This window comes from Paramormyrops kingsleyae, chromosome 16 (assembly GCF_048594095.1).
Source record: "Paramormyrops kingsleyae isolate MSU_618 chromosome 16, PKINGS_0.4, whole genome shotgun sequence".
In the NCBI taxonomy this organism is placed as follows: Eukaryota; Metazoa; Chordata; class Actinopteri; order Osteoglossiformes; family Mormyridae; genus Paramormyrops; species Paramormyrops kingsleyae.
In genome coordinates, this window is record NC_132812.1 from 4392789 (window position 1) to 4417409 (window position 24621).

Here is a 24621-nt window from a genome sequence, read left to right on the forward strand (position 1 = left end):
GGTGCGTTTCACAGGTTTCTGCTGAAGAATGAAAGATTAGCTGTTTGCATTTGGAGCAGGAGTCTATGGCATCTTGTAATTCAGCAGCATGGGAAAGGTAGCGTAGCCATTTCTGTCAAAGGTTACTCTTAAGAGCCTTTTGCTAGTGTACTTGTGAATTTGCACGTCTATCTCACTCTGGGCTGGTTCTTCCGTGGCTACACCAGTTTAGCTCCACCTTGGTCTGATTCATTTTCCTCATGTCCATTCAGTAGGATTTGGGCGAGTACTTTTAAAGCATTTACGGGGTGTTTCATCGTAAACTCCTGCGGGGTTTGATTTAAGCGTTGCGGTGTGGCGCTCTGGGGAGGACGGCTGGCAGTGTCTGAGAGCCCCGGCGCCTGGGACTTCTCATTTTTGCCCCCTTTTCGCCGTACGTGTGCCAAGAATGACATTGACAGATGAGTGACCCATCTGAAGGCAGTTTCCTGCTTGAGATGAGCACGCTGGTGCATTGTTGCATAGAGCAGATGTTTCTCAGAGCGCTCTTTAGGGAGGTCTCTACGTTCCCCATATCTGTATGTGACTGTAGTGATCGCAGTTTTGGATGCCAAAGCTGAATTTTACAATGATACTGATGCATTATCCTCCATTGTACAAGCACAGGTCCATAGGAATTTTTAGTTTTCACATATCTCATCTTGCTCTCCAAGAGATATGCACATACAGGTGAGAGAGCTTCCCCCAAGACTGTGGGAGAGTGTTTATAGTCTGGTCCTGTCCCAGAACTAACTGTCGTCCAGCTTTCTGTGGATATCACTGGTTCTCTGCTGGATTGTAGGTGTGAAATGGCCACACTGACTGCATTGACTGCAACTGGGGTATTTCTTTGTCAGCCTTTTGGGCTCCTGACTTGCATGCTTGTTGGTGTGACCCTGATTGTTTTTAACCTGTGTCTTTTTTCGGTAAGAGGTGATGTTTCATCTAAAGAGTCTTGTAACTCCATGGACTTTTCCTGTTATGGTGTTGGTATTTGAAGCAACAGTAGGTTTCTTGGGAAATTTTTTGACTGCTTGAGAGATGCGTGTTAGGGACTCTTTCACCTGTGGAAATTCATCTAAAAAGTGTACAGGTCATCTTGATTCTTGGATGAAATTCTCTCATTTTCTGCTCCTGATGAAAAATGTAATCGCAAATCCCATTGTAAGCATACATTTATCTAAGATGAATCCTCTCAAGCTTGGGGAAGAAAAATTCCCATGAAAACCGTGTGTCAGTTTGTGTTTTCTAAGACCCAGATGTGTAGCACCTACATCACCAGGGATCCTGCAGTTTCTTGTGTGAATCTGTGATTCAGGTCCCCTTGCACATCCTTCCCCTCTTCTGATTGTCCCTCCCTGAACCCCCATTCCATCCCACCCCTCTAGGCTGATGAAAGGTTTCGAAAGAACATCCAGGGCTCCCCCCAGGCCGCTCAGTCCAAGCAGCCCCCGGCTCCCTTCCACAACGGAAGCTCCGCAGAAGTTGTCGCCTCCGCTCCCCACAGGCCCATGGAACCACAGGTAACCACCGGCGCTGTTCTCCCGCTCCTCCATCAGCTGGTGGCAGAGGTGATGGCATCAGATCTCGCCTATATCTGGGATGGCCATACTCCCCCCCCCCCAGCTTTAACCGTAAGTGTCTGGTGGTCTCTGCACCTGTTGCTGTGATGCTCGAGCCCCAGGCTTCCCCTGGCCTTGCTGCTGTCCCCGACTCTGATTTGACAGTGGTAGTGTATTTGTCATTGGCTGCCAGATGTCACGTGACAGGAAATGATCAAGAGCCATTCAAACCACACATGATGTATCTGTGTTCTGCATTTTAAACTGGACTGGTATGTGTTAGCAAGTGTGTAGCTCTCACGTACATTAACCCTAACTGATCATGATCTGGGGAAATGCCTGTGGTCACCTAAGAGGATATTTCCATTCCCTATTTGGGCGTAACTTTGTGCCAAAGCTTCTGCTGATGCAGTATTTATCATTAACAAGAGTAGAGTGTGAAATGAACTGCAGAGAGGCTTCTGCAGAGGCCAGGCTTCATGCACTGCTTCACTGTTGAAACACATTACTGAGGTGGGCTAATTTCCTAATGTGTGGGACAGTAAACCTGAACTTGGTTGGTGGCCAAAGTCATTTTCCTTCGTGTGGAATGAGATTATAGGCCTCGACAGTGAAGGTGTATAAATAGTGTGACGAGCGGAGGCCAGGAGAGGCGGTGCACTGCTGGGATTACTGCTGGGATTACTGCTGGGATTACTGCTGGGATTACCGTGTAACATGCCCAGCTCCCCGGGGCTGGCATGTGTGAATGTGTTCAGTCTGAATGTCCACATGTGACCCATGCTCATCATAACAATCCATCCCCCTCCCCCATACCCCTGGCTGTGTTCTGTTCCCGTCTCACTGCTCCCCCCCCCCCCCCCCCCCCCCCCCATCCTCTGTCTGTCCTCTCCAGTGGTCTCACCCGGCCGCCCCCCCCGTGTCCCGCTCCCACTCCTTCAGTGACCCTGCTCCTAGCTTTGCACACCTCCACCTCCGACCGCAGGAGCCGCGCCAGGCCGCACCTGCACGCAGTGAACCCCCGCCCCCCCCAGAGCCTAGGGCCCCGCCCCCTGAGCCCGCCCCCAAGCACAAGCAGCCAGCCTGGGCTCGGGCCGACAGTGAGGAGGCCCCTCCCAGGGTAAGGACAGGCTCCCATCCCCCTCCTCCTCAATGCTCCTCTCCTTCCCTCCCCACTCTTTACTCGCTGTCCTCACAAAGGGGGGGGGAGTGGCAGGGGGTGGTCACTGCCGCTTTGATGGCTTTCCTGTGATGCATCCCCACATTGGAGAGATTTATGATCATCTGTCTGGACTGGCCAGCATATTGTTTGTCCTGGTCTGTGATGGTGAATCTGGGAGGATGATGGTGATAAAAAGGCCAGAGGATCTCTTTGTTGGCAGTGGCCACTATCACTGTGTCGCTTGCTCTTGTCATGGTGTTAACAGGTTATACAGTATAATTACCGCTGCCTTAATAAGCAGTGTTATGTTATTCTTCCTTTCATCATCATGCAGAACTGACTTGCCAAGTCATTGCTGCCGTCGGTCTTTAAGATGAATGATGTAATTTTTGTGATGGCAATCCGGCCAAGGCGGTGCCAGCTTGTGTTATGACCAAACGGTTGTGGGTTCTAGAAATGGGCACTGCCAGTTAAATCTGATAAATACGTAAACTGTAATACCGAATGCCCAGTTATTCAGCTGTGCAGCTTACGAAATTACTAACGAGGAAATGAGCCTATTGGTCCTCCTGGTCTCTGAAAACCCCGCATGTCTGTCAGGTGACCTGTTTGCTAAAACCCATCCTTTCCCCTTTTTTATAACCATTTGCCATCATTGTCACCCTCTCCTGCACCACCTCTCCTTCCCCTGCTGTGTGTGAGGAATGTTCCACATGCTCCGATCCACTTCCTGTTTCTGAACCATTCGTGCAGACATTCACTGCTGTCTCCGTCTTTTCTGGGCTTCAGATCATGGATCATGACAGTCTTCTCTCTGTATATTTAGTGTTATTTAGGTCCTTAAGAGATGCTTTTATCCAAGTGGATTTGCCCAAGTTATAGTTGTCTGTCAGTTAAACTCCCACATACTATGTCTGACTGCTGGGTCCAGGCCTTTGAACGCACAGCATCTATGGCTGGAAATCTTGTTAAGACTCTTGAGTGTGGTACTTTGCTCAGGAAATTGTGTAGCAGGGGTTTGCTCCATAATTCACTTCTCTTGGTTTCTGTATGGTGTCCATCTTAAGACGGTTGCCTATAAGCGCTTAACAGAGATTTAACATGAAAAAGAGCATCATAGATTTCCATAAGACTTCACATTATATGGAGGTAAAATATGAGTGTGGGAATAAAGATGGAAGAACAGAGGAAATGCACATAGTTACAGGCTACCCAACCCACCTGGGCATTCTAACCAACAGGATTGGTGTCATTTTATAGCCCCGAAGCTCATTGTTCATTGTTTGTCTTTTTCTCTTTGTAACAGAAATGTGAATGATATTGTTATATCTAGTGACCAAGATCTGTGTTTTGTTGAAGGGTTGCTGTGTTTAGGACATAATTTAATTGGTGGTGCTTCACTGAATATGAGAGATGCACTGGGGATTGTTTGCCCTTGTGCTCGCAGATGTTGAGAGAGCCTGTCTTTCTGGTAGGTTCCGGTGAGGACGACTTCCCGGTCCCCGGTGCTGTCCCGGCGAGACTCTCCACTGCAAGGGGGCGTGCAGCCCAGTGGTCAGGCGGCCCAGAGGAGCACAGCAAAGTACGGCTCCTGCACTCTCTGCCCAACTGCAGCAAGATCCTTCGGAATAAGTCAATGAGGATTGTGTGTTTTTTTTTTTCTTTTCTTCTACGACTGCTCTCTCTCTCTCGCCCGTTCACAGCAACCCTGAGCCGCGCCTCCTCTGGGATCGTGTGGAGAAGCTGGCCTCCAGGCCCGGCAGTGGCAGCTCCTCTGGCTCCAGCAACTCCAGTTCCCAGGCCGGCTCCCAGAGCGGCTCAGGGGAGAGGTTCCGGGTCCGATGTGAGTCAGAGTCACACTCATTATTTAAGCGTTTGCTAAAACATTGTTGTTGTGGTGGTGGTGGTGATGATGATGATACATGTGGCTCAGTGGGTTAGGATGGTGCGTCTGTGATTGAAAGGTTGCTGGTTCAAATCCCTGGGTCGGTAGAGTGATGCCAACCCCAATTAGCTCCAGGGGCTGGCTGACCCTGGTTTCCAAACAAACAAACAAACAAACATAAACAAACAATAAATAAATGTGTTGCTTTGGATAAAGCTGTATGCTAAATAACAAATGTAATTTTTTTTGATTATGATGACGACGACGATGCTTCTTGGCTGATTAGCAAGTTCTGTTATCCAAACAATTATTCCTGTGATGTTTTGTCTTTCATGGGCTAAATGTGAGTGATCCTGGGAAAGTCCCATGCTCTGAATCTAGTTTCCTGTCTTCTGGTCCCTCAGCGTCTTCAAAGTCAGAGGGCTCCCCGTTACAGCGGCCTGAAAATGCTGCGAAGAAGCCAGAGGAGAAGAAGGATTTTGTCCGGCCAAGCCGACCGGCGGTAAGTTTCGGCTCAATGATACAAAGGACTCTGAATAAATCCTATTATTCAGTTGAATTTAACTTGTTTTTGCCATCAGAGTGGTTTTGCTTTAAGTTCTCCAAATGGACAAGAAAAACTAATTTGCAAATATGGGAAAATCTGGTCATACATGGAAAAAGTCTACAGATGTATAGATAATGTCTGCCACTCAGAATGTGTAAGAGATGAGCTGTCCCATTGTCATGGGTGTATTGGTGTTCTGACATTTCTGGTGTTTCATGGATTTTTTTTTTCTCTCTCCCCCTCTCCATTTTTATCTTTCACCGACTGCTCTTCCGACTTGATGCCTTCGTGGTGTCATGTAACCTAATCACATGACCAATGAATGTGTGAATTCTGTAGGCTGACGTGGTAAGCCTGTGTAAACGGTCTAGTCATTCCTCCAGTCCCTCTTGCTGCTGGCCAGTGCGCTCCATCTGTTTGTCTGATGCATGTTGCTGCTTCAGAGAGACATCAGCAGCTCACGGGGGGCAGTGGACACTGTCCTCATCCCCCACCCCCTCCTACAGCACATTTCTGCCATACTTGTGTCACAATTTAGAAAAGTCTAAGCAAGTCTAATGTAGGGCTACGAGAATGATTCCTGGTCTTAGAGGGATGTCTTATGAGGAGAGATTAGCTGAGCTGAATCTGTTCAACCTCGAGCAAAGGAGCCTAAGGGGAGGACTGGTCTGTGATTCTGACAGGTTTGGATGCTGTTTAGCCAATTGACTACTTCAGTATTAGTTTAAATCCTAGAACTCGTGGCCATATAAGTGGAAATTAGCGGGAGAACATTTTAAAACAAATTTGAGGAAGCACTTCTTTACACAGCGTGTAGTTAGAGTATGGAATAGTCTTCCTGCTAGTGTAGTGCAAGCTAAAACCCTGGGTTCCTTTAAATCAGAGCTAGATAAGATTTTAACAACTCTGAGCTATTAGTTAAGTTCTCCCCAAACGAGCTTGAGTTTTATTTTGCTTGGTCCTTAGAACTACTTGAGGTTACAAGCTGGATTTCATATATCGTCCTGATTGACAAAGTCTTGAGCTGTTTGGGCAGACAGAATCTGCTGTAATGCTCCCTATGTAAGCTTCCATCTGAACAAACCGTTGCTGATAAGACCTATGAGAATGTTAGTGTTACTTAAGGCAGGGCTTTCCCAGCACTCGTGGTGGGGAAAAAATAAGTTGTCGTATTCACCTGTCTGTGACAGTTGCCATTAATTTCACTACTGTCAAATTTACCTCCTCTGGAATAGACAGGTTTCTTTCTGTTCTTGAAGCTTATTTGTGTTCATCTCACCATTCATTGGCTGGCACTTCACCAGCCCATTCTCCATTGGCTTACCTTTCACCAGCACATGCATCATTGGCTGACTTGTCACCAGCCTGCTATTGATTGGTCCATGCAATGTAACTTCCTCCAAACAGCATCCTGCTTACTGACCCCTGCCTGTGAATACATCCTAGTTTTTTGTCAAGAAGCTAAGACAAGGAAATGAGGCTGAGCTGCCATTCAGTGAAGAACTGTTAAATGAATGTACTACTGTTATACTACTGTGGTAAACTCTCTTGGAAGATCCTTGTGATATGGCAAACTTGGGGGCCTGCACGCTGACTGTAGCTTTGGTTGCTGGGTGCACATCCATCAGCCAGTGATTGACTTTTAAGCCCTCCTTCCCTCTGGCAGGATCTCACCGCCCTAGCCAAAGAACTGAGGGCAGTGGAGGAGGTGCGGCCCCACAACAAGGTGACCGACTATTCCTCCTCCAGTGAGGAGTCTGGCACCACAGATGAGGAAGATGAAGATGTCGAACAGGAAGGCGCTGACGAGTCCACCTCAGGCCCTGAAGACTCACGTGCCGTGTATGTTGACTCTGCCTCAAAGAATTCTGGATTCCATACATGTCCATGTGATGTCTTTCTAACATAGTTCTGCTTATTGAACATATCTATTTACTTAATGAAGTATGCAAGCTTTCAAAGCAGGTCACCAACAATGGAAGTGCCCCGTTATATAGCCAAAAGGCTACTTAGAATATTAAAATTAAGATGCACTTTATTGATCCCAGGGGGAAATTCTGGTGCATACAGCAGCCAGAACATCATGCACAGATGAGCTTACATTTAGCTCCAAATGCAAACTGCATAGACAGTGCACATAATGCCAACCATGTAAATGTATTGCAAACAAACTTTGAGTACACAGTATACAAATTAAATAACCTGGAAAAACAGAATATTGATACTGCAGAAATATTTAAGAATAGAATAATAAATTGGCAAAGTTATGTGTGCAGTTAATGAAGAGAGATCTGCTCTGTAACAGGATGGGATGCTCATTGTGTGTTGTCTACGCTTGGGAGTGGCCTGTCAGGTGCAGCAGGCAGGAACGATCATTAGCAGCATTTTTAGCATACTGTGGTGGAATGAGCAGGTGGCTAAATGTGCTCCAGGATAGTGCCCCCTCTGGCGGATGGACAGAATTGTTCATATTGTCCAATTTTGCCACCATCCTCTTCTCTGCTGCTGCACCCTGTAGTCCAGAGTCGGTCCTGTGACGGAGCTGGCCTTCCTGATGGCTTTGTTCAGGGTCAGTCCTGTGATGGAGCTGGCCTTCCTGATGGGTTTGTTCAGGATCAGCGCTGTGATGGAGCTGGCCTTCCTGATGGGTTTGTTCAGGGTCAGTCCTGTGATGGAGCTGGCCTTCCTGATGGGTTTGTTCAGGATCAGTCCTGCGATGGAGCTGGCCTTCCTGATGGGTTTGTTCAGGGTCAGTCCTGTGATGGAGCAGGCCTTCCTGATGGGTTTGTTCAGGGTCAGTCCTGTGATGGAGCTGGCCTTCCTGATGGGTTTGTTCAGGGTCAGTCCTGTGATAGAGCTGGCCTTCCTGATGGGTTTGTTCAGGGTCAGTCCTGTGATAGAGCTGGCCTTCCTGATGGGTTTGTTCAGGGTCAGTCCTGTGATGGAGCTGGCCTTCCTGATGGCTTTGTTCAGGGTCAGTCCTGTGATGGAGCTGGCCTTCCTGATGGGTTTGTTCAGGGTCAGTCCTGTGATAGAGCTGGCCTTCCTGATGGGTTTGTTCAGGGTCAGTCCTGTGATAGAGCTGGCCTTCCTGATGGGTTTGTTCAGGGTCAGTCCTGTGATAGAGCTGGCCTTCCTGATGGGTTTGTTCAGGGTCAGTCCTGTGATGGAGCTGGCCTTCCTGATGGCTTTGTTCAGGGTCAGTCCTGTGATGGAGCTGGCCTTCCTGATGGCTTTGTTCAGGGTCAGTCCTGTGATGGAGCTGGCCTTCCTGATGGCTTTGTTCAGGGTCAGTCCTGTGATGGAGCTGGCCTTCCTGATGGCTTTGTTCAGGGTCAGTCCTGTGATGGAGCTGGCCTTCCTGATGGGTTTGTTCAGGGTCAGTCCTGTGATGGAGCTGGCCTTCCTGATGGCTTTGTTCAGGGTCAGTCCTGTGATGAAGCTGGCCTTCCTGATGGCTTTGTTCATGGTCAGTCCTGTGATGGAGCTGGCCTTCCTGATGGCTTTGTTCAGGTGTTTAGCATCACCCTAGCTGGCCACAAAAGATCCACAGCAGCCTGCCACACAGGTTAAGACCTGAGCCTCCTCAGAAAGTAGAGTCTGCTCTGGCCTTTCTTGTACAGCACTGCTGCACTGTCTGCCCAGTCCAGTTTGCTGCTCAGGTAGACCCCTGGTACTTGTAGCCCTGAATCACCTCCACTTTTTCCCCCTGGATGGTGGCTGGTCTCAGGGTCTCCCTGTTATGCCAGGAGTCCACCACCAGCTCCTTAATCTTGCTGATGTTGAGCTGCAGGTTGTTCTCCCTGCACCACATGACAAAGTCCTCTACTGGTCCTCTTCATTGCTGATGTATCTTACAATGGAAGAGTCATTGGAAAACTTCTGTAGATGGCAAGAGCTGCTGTTGTACTGAAATTGGAATAGTTGAAACAATGGCAGACATTATGAGTTCTGTTTTCAGATGATAGATGAGAAAACATGAATTGAATTACACTAACAAATGTCTTTGCTCTGTCACACACTCGACCTTGTCTCCAGCTCCTCCAACCTCAGTAATGGAGAGACTGAATCAGTCAAGACCATGATTGTTCATGACGAGACCGAGAGTGACCCTGCTACCACGCCCTCGAAAGATGGTACCTTGATCGTCAAACAGGTAGGGGAGAGTCTACACTTCTGAGGAACGGCTTAACATTTCTGCTTTTTTTCATTCTCTTTAATTGTGAACATCACCCCTTCCATTTTTATGTATAATTTTTGAGGTTTATGGTTAATTTGGTCATTTTTTTATGTTGATTGAGCAGACCTGCTTTCAATGGGCTGTCTTTGGGTGGGTGGGTGTGAGAGAGACAGAAGGTATGGAAGAAATCTCACTGCCAGTCTGCTACTCTAGTCTTTTGGTTCTGAGGCAGTGCTGCCATGTTTGGGTCATTGAGGGCTGGACTACAACTAAGCGAAGGAACAGGCGTCAATGTCTGACATCAGTAGGTGACTTCTCACCCATGTGGGAAAACGACCATTGCATCACCAAAACTTCAGTCGCTCTCTGGCCTCTCCCCATGTTACTCTGCTTTGAGGGAACCCCCTTTCCGGAACTTCTGTGTGGTATCCTGAATCTCGTAGTGAACTGAACACGGAATCATCTCCAACATCCAGCAAGGGGGCGCTGTAGAGAAACCAGGCAAAATTCAACTGCTGGTTCCACTGGGGTTTCTGGTGTTATACCTTTGAGTTGTCCTGCTTCAGTGGAAAATGGCCAGTAGAGTTGGTGTGTAGGAGCGAAAAATAAGCAGCATAAGCAAGGAGGTGGAGGAGAGTCGGATTTAAATATTTCAGCAATCTGTGTGTCTGTGTGTATGGATGTATGTATTACGTTTGGTCCCCACAGTACAATAAGTTATTTTGGTCTTGTGGGGACCATTTTTAAAGTCCCCACTTTAAAAACTCAATTTTATGTTAAAAAATAAATGAATTTGACTACAATCAAAAAACTAAAAATGCCAAAAGTCTTGTTTTTTATTTGGTTACTTGTGGTTAAGGTTATCTTACGTGTGCGTATAGGGTTTTGCCCATAGAAATGAACAGACGATCCTGAAGAGTGTGTGTCTGTCTGTATCTGCTCTCGGAGTTGGACCCTTGGCCCTTTTATGTGGCTTGGTTACTGTAGATGAAGCGGCCATTGTGAAAGGTCACCCTGAAACATTTGTAAGCTGTCATCTGCGGAGATGACCGTTCCATTTAAAGGTGTCACCACAAATACACCCATGCGGATATACATTACACAAAACGAATGCCATTTGTTATTGGAGCAGTAAGCAAGGTGCAGTAGTTTCAGAAACAAACTTAATGCCTGCTAGGGTGGTATTGGCTTTCCAAACCGTTTTCTCTATACTTTAAAATGGCATGTTTCTGCTCTTAGGTTTAGAAGAGCTGTGTAAATAGATCATGGTTCATCTAAGTGAATGTACTGGCTGTTCTTCAACTCTGTAACTGAGAAGTTACAAACGGACACTTGTTCGCGCAAAACTAAACCTTCCTACATTTTTTGTGAAATGGCCGAGGAAAATTTCAAGCTGTGAAGCATCAGGGGGAGGAATCGGCTCGTGGAAGGGCGGCCCGATCCTTATAATGGCCTTCCCTGCAGCCCAACAAGAGTAGGCTAGTGGTTTTTCTCCCCAGCAGAAGTTCTCCTCTTCATCATCCTACTGCTCCTCAGCTAAGCCCAGACCCAAGTGTACCTGTTCTTGGTTACAGAGCGCAGGGGAAAAAAAGCGCCCCGGCTACACGGAGAGCAATGGCTTTGCAGGCCGCATCCATCTCTTGCCAGACCTCATCCAGCAAAGCCATTCCTCCTCCTCCTCCTCCATCTCCAACTCCCCCTCGTCCAGCCAGGCCAGCCCCTCCATGTCCCCCCAGACCCCCATGGACAAGCTGAGCGCCAGCGAGGTATGTCCCGCATCTGCGCCGCTGCCCCCGCCCCGGTCCGGCTGTCTCTCCGGCCGCTGCACTCTCCTCTGCTCGTGGGCTCAGACCTTTCCTTTCGGGACTGGCGGACGATAGTGAAGGACCAGCAGTGGGGGCCGGTCCCAGTCTCTCCCAATTTGGGGCTCTAAGCAGATCATCGGGAGCATTATGGAATGCGCTGCCCAGGTGCTACTGGGAAATGTAGTCTAGAGCTGTCACAACAAGGTGTTTTTTAAGGTTGGTTTTCAGCCAGTTGCATCATTACATGATCTGCTGATGTAATTTGTTACTGCAAAGAACCAGTTAGGGCTGCTACAAACATTGCCAAAATGGATTTGCCTGGGTCGATGTTTTGAACCTGCCCATCGCCAGTGAAACCCTCCCAACGCAAAGGTTATGCTTCAGTTTCCCTCCCTGTACGGATCTGTCCCTTGCATTCAGGCATCAAAATAGATTTTGCCATTTCTTCATGACAGCTTTGTGTTTTATAATTTAAAATCAGCAGTACTAAACAGGCTTCCTTTTTAAACAGACTCTGGAGTTTCAGAAGTTTCTTCCCTGGACAGAAGTATTTCAAATCATTTTCCCCCCTATTGCCATATCAGTAAATCGTCAAATCGAGATGAATATTTAAAAATAAACCAGAACAGTTGTGTGGCATTTCATCCGAGTAAGAGATGCGTGGGCTGGATCCTCGTGGCTTTGATGGACGCTGGCATTCATGGGCGTGCGGTGAATGGGATGTTTCGGAGCAGGCTGTCAGTCCGCTGGGCCATTAACCCTGTTTGATTGGAATGGGTTTGTTACTTGCAGTACGCATTTGTGTGTTCATTGGTTCCTCCCTGTTTCGCTGTCAGCCCTGTTGAACCATCCAGGTGTGCCTTGCCAATATCCTTTTAGTATGTAGAGTTTTATTTTTATTAACTTCAGAAACTGAATATCTCTTCTCCAGTATAGTTGTTTAGTTGGGGTTGTGTTGTTTTTCCATCATTCATGGTATGCTGCCATTTTTTCCCCCCAAGATGTTCCCTCAAACATTTGTTTCCAGTGTTTGTCTGTGCTGCCACCCTTATTTGACCTTCTTTTCTCTTCCATGTATTCACTCTCCCCATTGTGTCTATTAGTTTACCAGTGATTTTGATCAGTATCTTTAGTTGTGCTTCACATAGTAGTTATGGAATTCTGACACTTTGTATATGGGTTTGTTGAATCCCGCAATTATATAGTATTATGAAACTCATAACCAGCTAAGTATATGTGGTAGGGAAGGCATCTTTCAGTCCTACAATGAGCCTTGGGCACTAATTGACAGGATTATTCACACCAACAATGACAACTGTAGCATTAATCTAGTCAAGAAGGACTGAGATGGTACGGAACCCGATATTGTACACTTGAGCAAAGTACTTTACATGAAATGCACAGATGAAAATTTAGCCTGTTACAGGTTGGTAAAACTGCAGTGCAGGTCTGTATAGGAATATTCCTGTAACTGAAAGTGTCTGTGAATAGCCAGTTGAGATCTCCCCATTTTCTCTCTTCTAGACCCAGTCTGCCAGCAACACCATGCAGAAACACAAGTCGTCATCCTCCTTCACGCCTTTCATCGACCCCCGGCTCCTGCAGATCTCCCCCTCTAGTGGGAGCTCACTCTCTTCTGCAGGTACGTGTCCTGGTTTCCAAGCCAGCATGAACTTGCCTTAGTGACTAATTCTTCTTGGATTGACACTCTGCTTATTGCATACTGTCAGATCTTACTAGATGTGCAATTCCTTTTAAAAATAGTGTTGATTATAAAGTTCAGGCAGTGGCTCCGCATTGATGTTTATAAAAATCATTGTATAATTCATGTCGCTAAAGTAAGCTTGTATAAAATCGAATAGTTTCAAAAAGCATTATCAATGGAAAAGCAGCATTTGGCAGGTTTTCTGGTCCCTCTCGACTGCTACTTCTAAGCTGAGTGAATGGACTGAACAGGTATAATCTGAACACCTTCAGCTGACATATAATCTCTTCATGCCGCCACATTTTTGGCTCCTTTCAGGAAGAATGTGCTGCCAAAGAACTGTCACTGTCAGCTTTGAGAGTTTGGGGTTGATGACCTTTGAAGCCAGTTGTGTTTTCTTCCTGTAGCTTTTGGAAATGAAACCCGTCTAAACGATCCCTCTCGGAAGGGCTCAGTAGTGAATGTGAATCCGGTTAACACCCGGCCGCAGAGTGACACCCCAGAGATCCGCAAGTACAAGAAGAGGTTCAACTCTGAGATTCTCTGTGCAGCACTTTGGGGTAAAGATGACTTCCGCTTTCCTACCAGTTGTGTTTCTCTTGAGTGTGATGGTCCCAATTGGGCTGGCAGACCTGCTCTATTCCATGTTGCCACTAGATGGCAGCAAGGCCAACATATGCATGAAGTCGCAGTGTACTGAACAAAATCTATACTTAACATTACAATGAGAGCATTGTTGAAGCATACAGCAGTATATTCCATATTGGCACAGGCCCAGCTGTTATTTTATTCTTGATTTGATAGTAGAATCTGCTTTTCTCTAGTGTTGTAGCTTTTATGTACTTCTCCTATTTTAGCAACCTGCTTGAGAGCTTTTTCTGGGCCTTGTCTCAGTGTCTTCTCTCAAAGGAAGACCTGAGTTTACCAGCATGCACTTTCTCCCAGGTGTGAACCTGCTGGTGGGCACGGAGAGTGGATTGATGCTGCTGGACCGGAGTGGACAGGGTAAAGTTTACCCCCTCATTAACCGACGCCGTTTCCAGCAGATGGATGTCCTGGAGGGTCTCAATGTCTTGGTAACAATATCAGGTAGTTCCTGTTCTCTACACAGAATGTGTTCCTGCTCATTTCAAACTGTCCCAGCTTGTTTGACTGCCGCAGTTCTGTTAATCCTCCTCACAACCACAACTAATTACTATATGACCTGATTTTCTACTTAAAATGTATTGCCATTATTCCGTAAAGGTGTTCATCATAAAAAACTCAAATATCCTTGGTTTGAAATTTTCCTTTTCATGCAACTCGATATATAATCACTTGAAAATACCCTCTTTTTGTGTTTGAATTATGTAAAAATTCATTTAATTTGAAGTTTAAAAATTGTGAAAATGACTTGTCTGCATGCCAAACTGTTCTGAGGCGCTTGCACTTAATGTGAATGTCGTTTCATCTTGTGGACAAGCTGTACTGGACACTTGAATGTATCTGCTGCAGGAAGTATTGCTATGTCATAATTACAACTTTAGACATCCAAGGAGGAAGTTTAGCAAGAAACATGCGTATTAGTCAAAACATGACATGCATGCACGCACTTAGGTTATTTAACAAATGATCTATGAATTCTTTTTTGTCTTAATTAATTGAAATAATTATGTTGTGATACCACTTCAGAAAGGAAGAGTATTTGCAGAAGTCCTTTTGTTTAAAGAGCAGAAACTGCTGTTTGGTGCTGTACTGGTAAAATTTGAACTGTGACATACCAGATGTAATGCATATGAGCTTTTACTGTATTACTATAACTACTGTGACTTAGTTACAGTACTATAACTGAGACCAGGCTTAGCCAAACAAGCAGGGGGTGGTAATGAGTTGGCTGTGTTGGCTGTGTTGGCTGTGTCTGTGATACTCGCAGAGAAATCAGTCCAGTGCGACCGCAACTTTTATTTTTTATTATTATTTTTTTAAATAAATATCCCATGCCAGGTAAGAAAAACAAGCTGCGTGTTTACTACCTGTCCTGGCTGAGGAACAAGATTCTGCATAATGACCCTGAAGTGGAGAAGAAGCAAGGCTGGACCACTGTGGGGGATCTGGAGGGATGTGTACACTACAAAGTTGGTATGTATCTCGTATAGGTTGTTTGTTACCTTCCTGTCCTTGTGCTGCAATATGAGTCTGGGCACTGTAGTATCAAACCTCCAGTATTATGGGTTTGATTTCTGCTTCTCTCCCTTGCTGTCTCATTGAGTGTGTTTTCTCTGGGTTCTCGGGATTTCTCCTTCAATTTGGTTGGCTGATGTCTCTGAATTGCCATTTTCATATACAGTGTATGAACTGTGATGGACTGTCATCTCTTCCACACAGTACCCTTTTCCTTTTATCAAAGGCAGAAATAATTAGAGCATTTGATGACTGAACACCGTTATTTAACTTGGTGCTGCACTGAACAGTATTTGCGGTGTAACACATCTACAGAAATGAGGGTAACATCTGAGGTGACATGAGAAATGGATGTCTTACAATCCTTTCTTCCAGTTCGCTCATTACAGCTCCTTGTTTTTTTGCAGAGGTCTGTGGTATGTTCTATAATCTGACTGTGGTTTCTGTTTCCAGTGAAATATGAGCGAATCAAGTTCTTGGTTCTTGCTCTCAAGAATTCAGTCGAAGTTTATGCATGGGCGCCCAAGCCATATCACAAATTTATGGCCTTTAAGGTGAGAGTATTAAAGGTTGGATTTCCATTAATGTGATTCTTGTCTCACCATCTGGTACCAAATTCAGTCTTAGCTTCCAAGGTGCACATATTCCATCCATCCATCCATCCACCCACCTATCCATCCAACTTCCAATGTTTAACCAGTACAAGGTTGTGGGGACATATGGGCATTTATGAATAAATATTTACACTGTACACTACACTAGTTGTTTTATTAGAAGAATGCTATTATGTTTTATTAGTCAAATTGACCATGAAATTACAGTAACCCCTTCACATTCACGCATTTGGCATTCGCGGTTTAGGCTATTTGCACTTTGGTGATGAACAATTAAATGGGAATATTTTTGAAGCTTAGTGAAAGAGTGCTGAAACACTCAGATGACGCTTAACCCAAAAACCAATACTGAAGTTGATTTGGATTGCATAAAATCATATATATTAGTAATATTAGTAATATGTGTAAATGCACACTATATCTTCAACATTAAATCATGGCTTGGGTACACCATACATCTTTGTTTCTGCAACCAGCCTCACTCGGGTGTTAGCTGTCCCTGTGAGCGTGGAATGTTGCATTTCTCAACGTAACTTTTTGGTGCCGGTAATTTTACATTTAAGTTTCCAAATCTTAGTGCTGCCAGTATATAGTAGTACCCTTGGACATACAGGGGCATAATTTAGATGGTTTGAATATTATATAAAAAAGGTCTGACAGTAAATTGACATGCAAAGTGTACAGTACTGTTTGTTTAGAAATTGGTAATAAGTAGACAACTTGTGTTATCGTTCAGGCTAGCAGGCTGTTATGGGTAGATGTTAGGAGTGCCCGGTATTATTCACGATTTGTCACATTTGCGGGGACGATCTGCCCTATCCCCCATGTATGTGAAGGGGCTATTGTAAAGTAATTTATGTATCTATGAATTTACTGTCATTACAGAATTATCACAGACAGCCTCATTTTGATATCTTTCTTGCAGTCATTTGGAGAGCTTGTTCACAAGCCCCTGCTGGTTGACCTGACGGTGGAGGAGGGTCAGAGATTGAAGGTCATCTACGGCTCATGCTCTGGCTTCCATGCTGTGGATGTAGACTCTGGGGCGGTGTATGACATCTACCTGCCTACACACGTAAGGAAGTCTGGCCAGTGATACCCACCGAAAGTTACTTTGTCAGAAAGCTGGCAGTAATTAGTGTTATGACAAAACATGTGTTTGGAGAACTTTTGTTTTACCCTAAATTAATGAGTTTAATTGGATAAGAATATCACTCTGAGTTTTTGAGCTTTGACAAAGGGCATTCAAGAAAAAGAACCTGCAAGTATTATAGTGATGCACTGATAAGGAAATCTCTGGTCAATACCAATAGCCGATTACAGTGATCCCCCGCCTATCGTGGAAGTTACGTTCCAGACCCATCAGCGATAGGTGAAAATCCACGTTATAGAAAGACCATATAAATTAAAATTTTTTAATAGTTTAAGCTTTAAAACGCAGGGCTTAAAACAAAACGAAAAGTTCAAAAAAAGTTTGCTCACAACAATTGGATCACAAGCAAGGTACGCGATATGCAGAGAACTGTGATACATCGGGGAAAAATCCGCGATACAGCGGGGGCGCGATAGCTGAACCGCGATACAGCGGGGGCGCGATAGCTGAACCGCGATACAGCGGGGGCGCGATAACTGAACCGCGATACAGCAGGGGGATCACTGTACTTCGAAATTGACAAGTGATACTGATACCGATTTGTTTGGGAGGTTCTGCTTAAATAAGTTCAAAGAGACACTCCACCCAAAATTTAAGAATTCATTATATTATGTTTTGGTAAGAAAACAGACTCTGGATACAATCGGTGCATCTCTAGTTATAATAAACATTTAGCATTAGTAGTTATAAACTGGGACGTTGCATCAGGGGTGTCCACCCCTAGGCCTCGGGGGCTTAAATATATTCTGGTTTTGTGGTGTTTCCAGTGTCATTTTCAAACCAGCAGGACATCCACTGATTATCAGAGTTAGGCAACCCTGCTTGACAGGGAAGCTATTCTGTTAGTTTCTGTCTTAATATGACAAATTTCTTTGTCATGCGTAACTCTTCAGATCCAGACCAGCATCCAGTCGCATGCCATCATCATCCTGCCCAATACAGATGGCATTGAATTACTTGTATGCTACGAGGATGAGGGTGTTTATGTTAACACATATGGCCGCATCACCAAGGATGTGGTGCTTCAGTGGGGTGAGATGCCCACCTCCGTAGGTATGTCCCCGACTCTCCCTTTACCAGACAGCAGCGCTAACAATGGCCTTGTAACAGATTTCAAAGTCTGAGGCAGGGACCAAGCATCCATACTTGATCTTGAGAAAGAACCATGACCAGATTTTTTTAAATGTAAATATCCATCTGTTTAATTAAACAAAACTCCTCTATGAGCTTCTTTGCAAAGTAATTGTCAGTCCTGCTACTATGCGTGATATTACACCATAATTCTGCTTTATTGTAATTGATATATTATAGTAGTACCCAGTGCAACACTGAATTGCATTTTTTTTACGAGATGCATTTCTCTCCAATTGAATATGTGAACTACAACACCATATGGTCTTAGAGAAGAACACTACTAACACGCAAAACAGTTGATGTCCGATCCATGAATAATTCTTTTCATCATCCGGTTCTTTTTAGTGAATTGGTCAAACCGGTTTTCTAAAACGATCAAACACATGGCACAAGTCAGTCTTGGATTCTCAAAATCTAAAAATATTTGACAAATTACCATATAAAACACACCAACATTTTTTTTATTCACTTGCATGTGCTTTTTATAGACTCTGTAGTCATGTGCTTGTCCAGCAGCTGCAGCCTACTACTCCCGCTCCCACAAAACAATGCTTCATGAACCATTTGCTGTATTTTCTGACCCCACTAGATGGAGCTCTCTGTTCATAAATGGGCTCAAAGCATGCCCCAAAGTGAACCAAATGCACCATCTAGTGCAGGGGTGTCAAACTCAAGTCCTGGGGGGCCAGAGCCCTGCACATTTTTAGGTTTCTCTTCATTTAACACACCTGATTCATCTTCTCCTGCTAATTACCACACAGCTCTTGAGCTGAATCATTTGTGGTGGAACAGGGATAGAACTAAGCTGCACAGGGCTCCGCCCCCCCCATGACTGGAGTTTGACACCACTGATGTAGTGGGTCAGAAACTACAGCAAATGGGTCGTTCTGGCCATCGCTACTCCTGACTCTCTGCAATTGACAAGTTAGTGAGTTCAGCACGTTCAGTTGTTGTGGTTACTAGGCCATCCTCTTGATACTCATAAAACCTGTAGGAGATGTTTTTGATATAATTTATTAATGTATTATTATTTAGTTAAATTTAAAGTGCATTTAATCATATTATTGGCCACAGGTGTCACTGTTATTTGTGCATAACTCATTTCATTTGGCATAAGTGACGAAGTTCTACAGTCACTTTTCCCTACCCATATTTTTTCCATTGGATATGTGTATTTTAGCGTCTGATTTTAGTGAACATGAGATTTTTCAGGAATGCATTAGTCGCGTTGTAGCAGGACTGACTGTAATATATTTCAGACGAATAATCTGGGTATACAGTACAAGTGAGTGAAGTGGGGGGGGGGGGGGGGGAGTATTTTCTAATTGTCTTCTAACTAGGCTTTTGTTATCACAGATAACATCAATTCTGATGAAAGCAACTGTACAGATATTAGTTTTCAGCAAACACTATCTCCCCACAGCCTACATCAGGTCCAACCAGATCATGGGCTGGGGTGAGAAGGCCATAGAGATCCGTTCCGTAGAGACAGGACACCTGGATGGAGTTTTCATGCACAAGAGGGCCCAGAGGCTGAAGTTCCTGTGCGAGAGGAATGATAAGGTAGGTGTGTGTGAGGTAGAACTAATTTCAAGTTGTTTCGAGGGTGCCTCAAATTTCATTTCCTGTAAAAGCATGTAGATGCTTCTCACTTCTTCTTACTATAAAATTCTGAATAAGTGATTTCCAGTTTCCTCCCAGGGAATGCAATAGATGGGGTTTCCAGCCTGCTGCAGCACATGCTATACGAGTACTTGGTCAGCCTATAGAGAGAGTTGGATGTTGGTGCATTGTTTTGTGACCAAAAAAGAAAAGTAATCCATGCAGTTCAGCTAATGTTTGTCCTTTATGCAGTCAGTTGACTGGTCTGGGTGGGGGGAATGACGGATACGTAGTGGAGCACAAACTTGCCTCCCACAAATGCATTAATGAACGTGTTAATGCATTAATGTATATTTGCTTCTGATGTGTGATGTACCCAAGGGTGTCCTGTGCTTCATGCATCTCTCTCTCTCTCTGTCCATAGGTGTTCTTTGCCTCAGTGCGCTCTGGGGGCTCTAGCCAGGTGTACTTCATGACCTTGGGGCGAAGTTCCCTGCTTAGCTGGTAGAAGATATGCCCCCCACATTGGAATAAGTTTTATTTTTCCCCTCAATATTTAAGACGACAACCAAGAAACAAACACGACAACCTTGAACTGAAACTTCAATTGCCGTACCAAGCCACCCCAGAAGTGAATGGGGACCTCTAACAAGAAAAATCAAGACGCATGGGATGCGCAGGAAGAGGACCTTCTCATGGCCAATGAGTTTGCAGATATTGGTTATGTTATCAGATTGTAACCTTAATGACAGCCTAAACCCCAATAGCTTCCCTGCACTATCAAGATATCTAAGTTCTGATGTAGACCTGCATTTGGTCTTTCCTAAGATATCAAGACCCCCTTGAATTCTCCTATGTTTAAGGTTTGGGGTAGCACTCCTACAGTTGAGAAATCTGTATGTTTATGTATCCTACTTGAGGGAAGGAGTGGGGGGTTTACAAGTGTTTGCAAACGGGCAGGATAATCAATCGGAGGCTGTCCACACTTCACTCGGATCATGGGTGGGAGGGTTGGCCTTGGTGTTTTTGTGGCAAAAGGAGTGGGTGGGGTCTGAGGGCTTTTTGTCCTCGTCACGTGTGCTTTTGGGTTAGGGCAGGCATTTTTGTGTTGCATTTTTGACATTTCCATAAGGTGGTCCTCTACAGGGTGTTAGGACATGTTCTAGGAAAAAAGTGCAACTGTATTTTGTTTTTTTTTTCCTTCTCAATTAATAAATCCCACGTTTTCTTAATTTTATTTTGGCCTACTTCATTGCTAAGATGGTTATAAGGATCAGAGAAAGGGGTTATAAGGATCAGTCATATAGGTGTGGGGAGGACAGAACCTTCTAGTTGTTACACTGGCTAACTGTGTGGACCACATCCTCTACCCTTTTGAGTCTGTAATGAGGTTTATCCAAATTTTATTCCTTTTTATATGGCAATAGGTATCAATATCAGTAGGTGGATTAGGGCCATGTTTCCTATACTCCTGAGGGGGGAGTTGATATTTGATGGTTTTTATTCTAATGGTCATATTTGATAGTTCACATAGTTCACCAGTGATCCACCCTCCTGTCGTCTCGCACATTCCACCTATGTGTGATCTTGATTTAAAAAAAAAAAAAAAAACCCAAAGCATTTTAATGACACTCCCTACTGTCAGGGAGGGAGGGGGGGCACCAGAGGAGCACTTGGGTCCTTTGTGCTGGTTATGAGATCTGTCGTATTTTCTGCACTATGCATGACTCTTCCAGCTGCAGACTCTTTTTGATGGCAGGCCAGGTTACAAGCTTGAATGTGTGAGGCCAAACGGCATTATGGGGATTATGGCACAATTCATACTGTGGTCCATTTTCCTGTTTTGGGGTTTTATGGTCAGTAATGAAGGTATGGTGAATGGTGCGATTCCACAAATACCATTGTAGGTTTTAATTTGTTAAAGAAGGCTCATCCTGTGCACGGAGAATTACTAGAATAATTTTCCTGGGTAGTTTTTTTTGCCATTTTTCATGTTAAAAGGCAGATTACATTGTGCTTCTGCAGAATATTACCGCTTTGACAAAGGCAAAGACCGTTTGTAGTGTGATCTGGCAGCATTGCACATTTTTGAAAGCATTGCACGCATACACATGCATGAGGGAAGGAGGAAAATGATACATGACGTTGGTTGACCAACAATTTATGACTTTTGAAGAGTGGTTCCCAGTAAGGTTTTTTTTTCTCCTTAACTCTTCTTTTTCCCAGAAACTAAAATTCCCTAGAATGCCCCTACTATTTTTACCCATCTTTGCCTAAGTGAAGTTACCTTTTTCATACTGTGCTTTACAGTTGCCTTAATACTGCTCATGTGCTGGCCCACATATACAAGTACATCTTGAAGGCCTGAGTCTTCATATGTATAAGGTTGCTGGGTCATGGGACTCTGACCATTGTCTGAGTAGTATACTACCTTTCAGCTGTCTCAGTAGCAGTTCGTAATTAACCTTACTTTGTTCCCTCCCCTTTCACTCCTGGAAATGGTCCAAATCAGTGCACTCTGTTTGTGTGAAGTCTTGTGGAACAGGAAGTGGACAGATAATATGATATGAAGTGGGTAAATATCCCAGCTGACCGTACTCTCCCATTTCTTCTTTGGCTTGCTGTGCTGCATCCTGTTATCACATGAGGCAGACCATAAGAAGAGCGGACCCGTTTTCTCAAGATTCTCAAATCCATCCGGAATTCCCATGCTGTCCCTTACCAACTGGTTTTCAAAGACATTTCTTACCTACTGTTTTGCGCATTTGTTCAGTTGACCTTGCTCAGTTGTTTGGGTGTGGGAGGTGCCGGACCTGCCTGGTTGCCAAGTGATCCTCAGTCCATGTCTTTTCTTGCATGTTGAACACTTTCTAAGTGGAAAAACCAATGCCATTTGTGTACGAGGCCTTCTTCGTAAATGGTCCCCTCTGACGAGTCTCTCTCATTGGACAATGTTGTCTTGTGCTTGTTGCTAAGATACATCCGGGCCTCCCGTGAGTGACACTTAGCTTCCGTGAACAGAAATCCGTTGTTTTCACTTTTCCTCCCTGGAGGCGGAAGGGGCACAGCCCCTGTTTCTCTTCATGGGCCTAGACGCCTGTTAAAATAATGAGCAGTATTACCAAACCACTACATTTAAGAATAAAATGCATCTTCAAGATCTTTTAAGCATTGGATATTTTTAACTTCTAGATTTAGTTAAGAACTGAATTGTAGTTTTCTTCTTTTGGTTTCAGTAATTTTATGTAATCCTAATTACCACTGTAGTGGTTTAATATTATAATGCTCACCTTTTGTTGAGAAAATGTTTACAGACAAATGTTTTTTGTTACACTAATGTGCATCATATTTATGGTTCATTTGAAAGCTTTTTAATGTTTTTCCCTTTTTTGTATTTCCGTCAATAACCCATAACAGCTGATTTTACAGATGCAGCTGTAATAATCATACAAATGATGGATTGAAAATTTGTCTGCCCCGACGCCCAACATCCTTTTGTTGTTGTGGTGACGCAGCAGCACCATTCAGTCTCTGGCTGCACATCGCGGATCAGGCACAAGTGACCAGTTTTACTTCTGTGTTTCTGACATGCTAACTTATGTCTTCTCTGTGTATTATGGCAATTATTGTATTTTTCCTGAAGGTCTTTTATTTCTTTCTTTGAATAAACTCAAAGTGATATACAGGACTGTTTTCCGTGTCATCTGCCCCCTAGTGAAGAAATCATGCTGTGATAGCTTCCTGGTGACTTGTGGTTATGGTATTAGAATATTTTTTGGGACAAGCGTATTTTGTCTATAATTAGTCTTAGGTGCAGCTACTTTTCTGTGAGCAGCTTGTAAAAAGCTAGCATGACAAAGGATCAGTGTATATAAAAATTTGAAACGCTCCCTGGTTTTCACATTCGTGAAATCAATATTTGAAGATGTGCCGTATGCCAAAAATGCTCACTTTTGTTATTGGCCATATGTATGTATAAAATGGTGTGGGAGTTCATATTGAAAATAAGACTTAAACTTTCCTTGTACACAACATTTTATTGTTTATGTGGGGAAAAATTGGAATCCCATGCTTGCAATTTTGTGAAATGTATCTACATGATTTTCATTTATTTGTAGCACATTATGTCTGTAAATTTTGTATTAGAAGTGATGCTAGGGGCCCAAGGCTGTCTACACAGCCTGCTAAAAGTCATCTTTCCTTATGGTCAGACAGACGCTCTCCATCCAGTAAATCTGTATCCTATCACAAACATGGAAAAGACCCTGTGTTTTTTCATAGCATTAATGTAACACTGAGTCTTTCAACACATTTAAGTGCTATGATGATATGTCTGACATTTCAGATGAAGGGGCACATGAGTGAGTGAGTTGATGGAGAAATCAGGTCTAGATGAGAAATGGGAAGTTATGAAAATAGCTACTTCAGGAATATATTAGACACCCTTAATTTCATCATTATGTAACGTAAGGGAAACTTGTGAACTCTGAATCTCTGTTCAGTGGGGTTTGTAATTCAGCTAGTCACTAGTATTAATCTTGATCTATTCCATCTGCCATTCACATCACATACTCCTGTTTGCCATGTCTAACAATCCTTTAATCAGTGATCTTAATTCAACCCACGATGGTGTATAAGTGTTCAGGCTGAACCACTGAATCCTTATTTCATTGTTTATATTAGTTTAATATTATTTGGTTATGTTTACTTATTAGGAAAGTTTTTTGTAACCAGGAAACTTCTTAAACCTGCAGTTCTATAATAAGTTATGGTTTCCTTTTTCATGAAATGGAAACAAGAATTATTGAATTTTAGCTGCTCGAGGGATAAGAAAAAGCAGACCATACAATAAACCTGTGAGTTAAAGTGGAATACCCGGTTGGATATTAAGTTCAGTGGTACACTTGATTAAAAGAAAGCCACCAAGTTAGGACAGAAGCAAATCAGATTTGCAAATTGAATACTAAAACCTACAATTGTGATAAAGATAATTTTAATGTAGTAATTTGAAATTTGAAGTTAATGTAAACTTAAAATGTTGGTGTCAAGTATGGAAGAAAATGTGATTATACATGTAGCAATAAATTAATCTGT

The 24621-nt window shown here is 44.0% G+C and overlaps 2 protein-coding genes across 5 annotated transcripts in view; both read left to right on the plus strand.

The window, feature by feature from the left end:
• Nucleotides 1-23212, plus strand: part of map4k4 (mitogen-activated protein kinase kinase kinase kinase 4) — a 69400-nt gene extending 46188 nt beyond the window's left edge. For 2 of the 4 annotated variants that reach the window (XM_023831760.2, XM_072700348.1), the window contains 17 exons: nucleotides 1407-1541; nucleotides 2476-2700; nucleotides 4218-4324; nucleotides 4446-4585; nucleotides 5032-5129; nucleotides 6841-7016; nucleotides 9213-9330; nucleotides 10929-11120; nucleotides 12684-12801; nucleotides 13272-13424; nucleotides 13810-13953; nucleotides 14848-14982; nucleotides 15478-15578; nucleotides 16564-16713; nucleotides 17685-17844; nucleotides 19349-19488; nucleotides 19952-23212. In XM_023831760.2, the coding sequence (XP_023687528.1) occupies nucleotides 1407-1541; nucleotides 2476-2700; nucleotides 4218-4324; nucleotides 4446-4585; nucleotides 5032-5129; nucleotides 6841-7016; nucleotides 9213-9330; nucleotides 10929-11120; nucleotides 12684-12801; nucleotides 13272-13424; nucleotides 13810-13953; nucleotides 14848-14982; nucleotides 15478-15578; nucleotides 16564-16713; nucleotides 17685-17844; nucleotides 19349-19488; nucleotides 19952-20035 (2376 nt within the window). In that variant the 3' untranslated portion in view covers nucleotides 20036-23212. The remainder of the gene's footprint in view (nucleotides 1-1406; nucleotides 1542-2475; nucleotides 2701-4217; nucleotides 4325-4445; nucleotides 4586-5031; nucleotides 5130-6840; nucleotides 7017-9212; nucleotides 9331-10928; nucleotides 11121-12683; nucleotides 12802-13271; nucleotides 13425-13809; nucleotides 13954-14847; nucleotides 14983-15477; nucleotides 15579-16563; nucleotides 16714-17684; nucleotides 17845-19348; nucleotides 19489-19951) is intronic. The other 2 variants (XM_023831762.2, XM_072700347.1) reach the window with 2 other exon arrangements.
• On the plus strand, nucleotides 7023-9206 carry LOC140578654 (uncharacterized). Its single transcript, XM_072700349.1, has 2 exons — nucleotides 7023-7394; nucleotides 7822-9206. The coding sequence occupies exons 1-2, from the start codon at nucleotides 7203-7205 to the stop codon at nucleotides 8704-8706; spliced, it is 1077 nt and encodes a 358-aa protein (XP_072556450.1). The 5' UTR covers nucleotides 7023-7202; the 3' UTR covers nucleotides 8707-9206.
• Nucleotides 23213-24621: the final 1409 nt, after the last annotated feature.

Excerpts from the sequence above, each read along its gene's own strand:
- LOC140578654 (XM_072700349.1), top strand. The coding sequence starts at position 7,203 with ATGCACTTTATTGATCCCAGGGGGAAATTCTGGTGCATACAGCAGCCA. Across the intron at positions 7,395-7,821 it reads ACCTGGAAAAACAGAATATT|GGTTTGTTCAGGGTCAGTCC; the intron begins GATACTGCAGAA and ends GCCTTCCTGATG.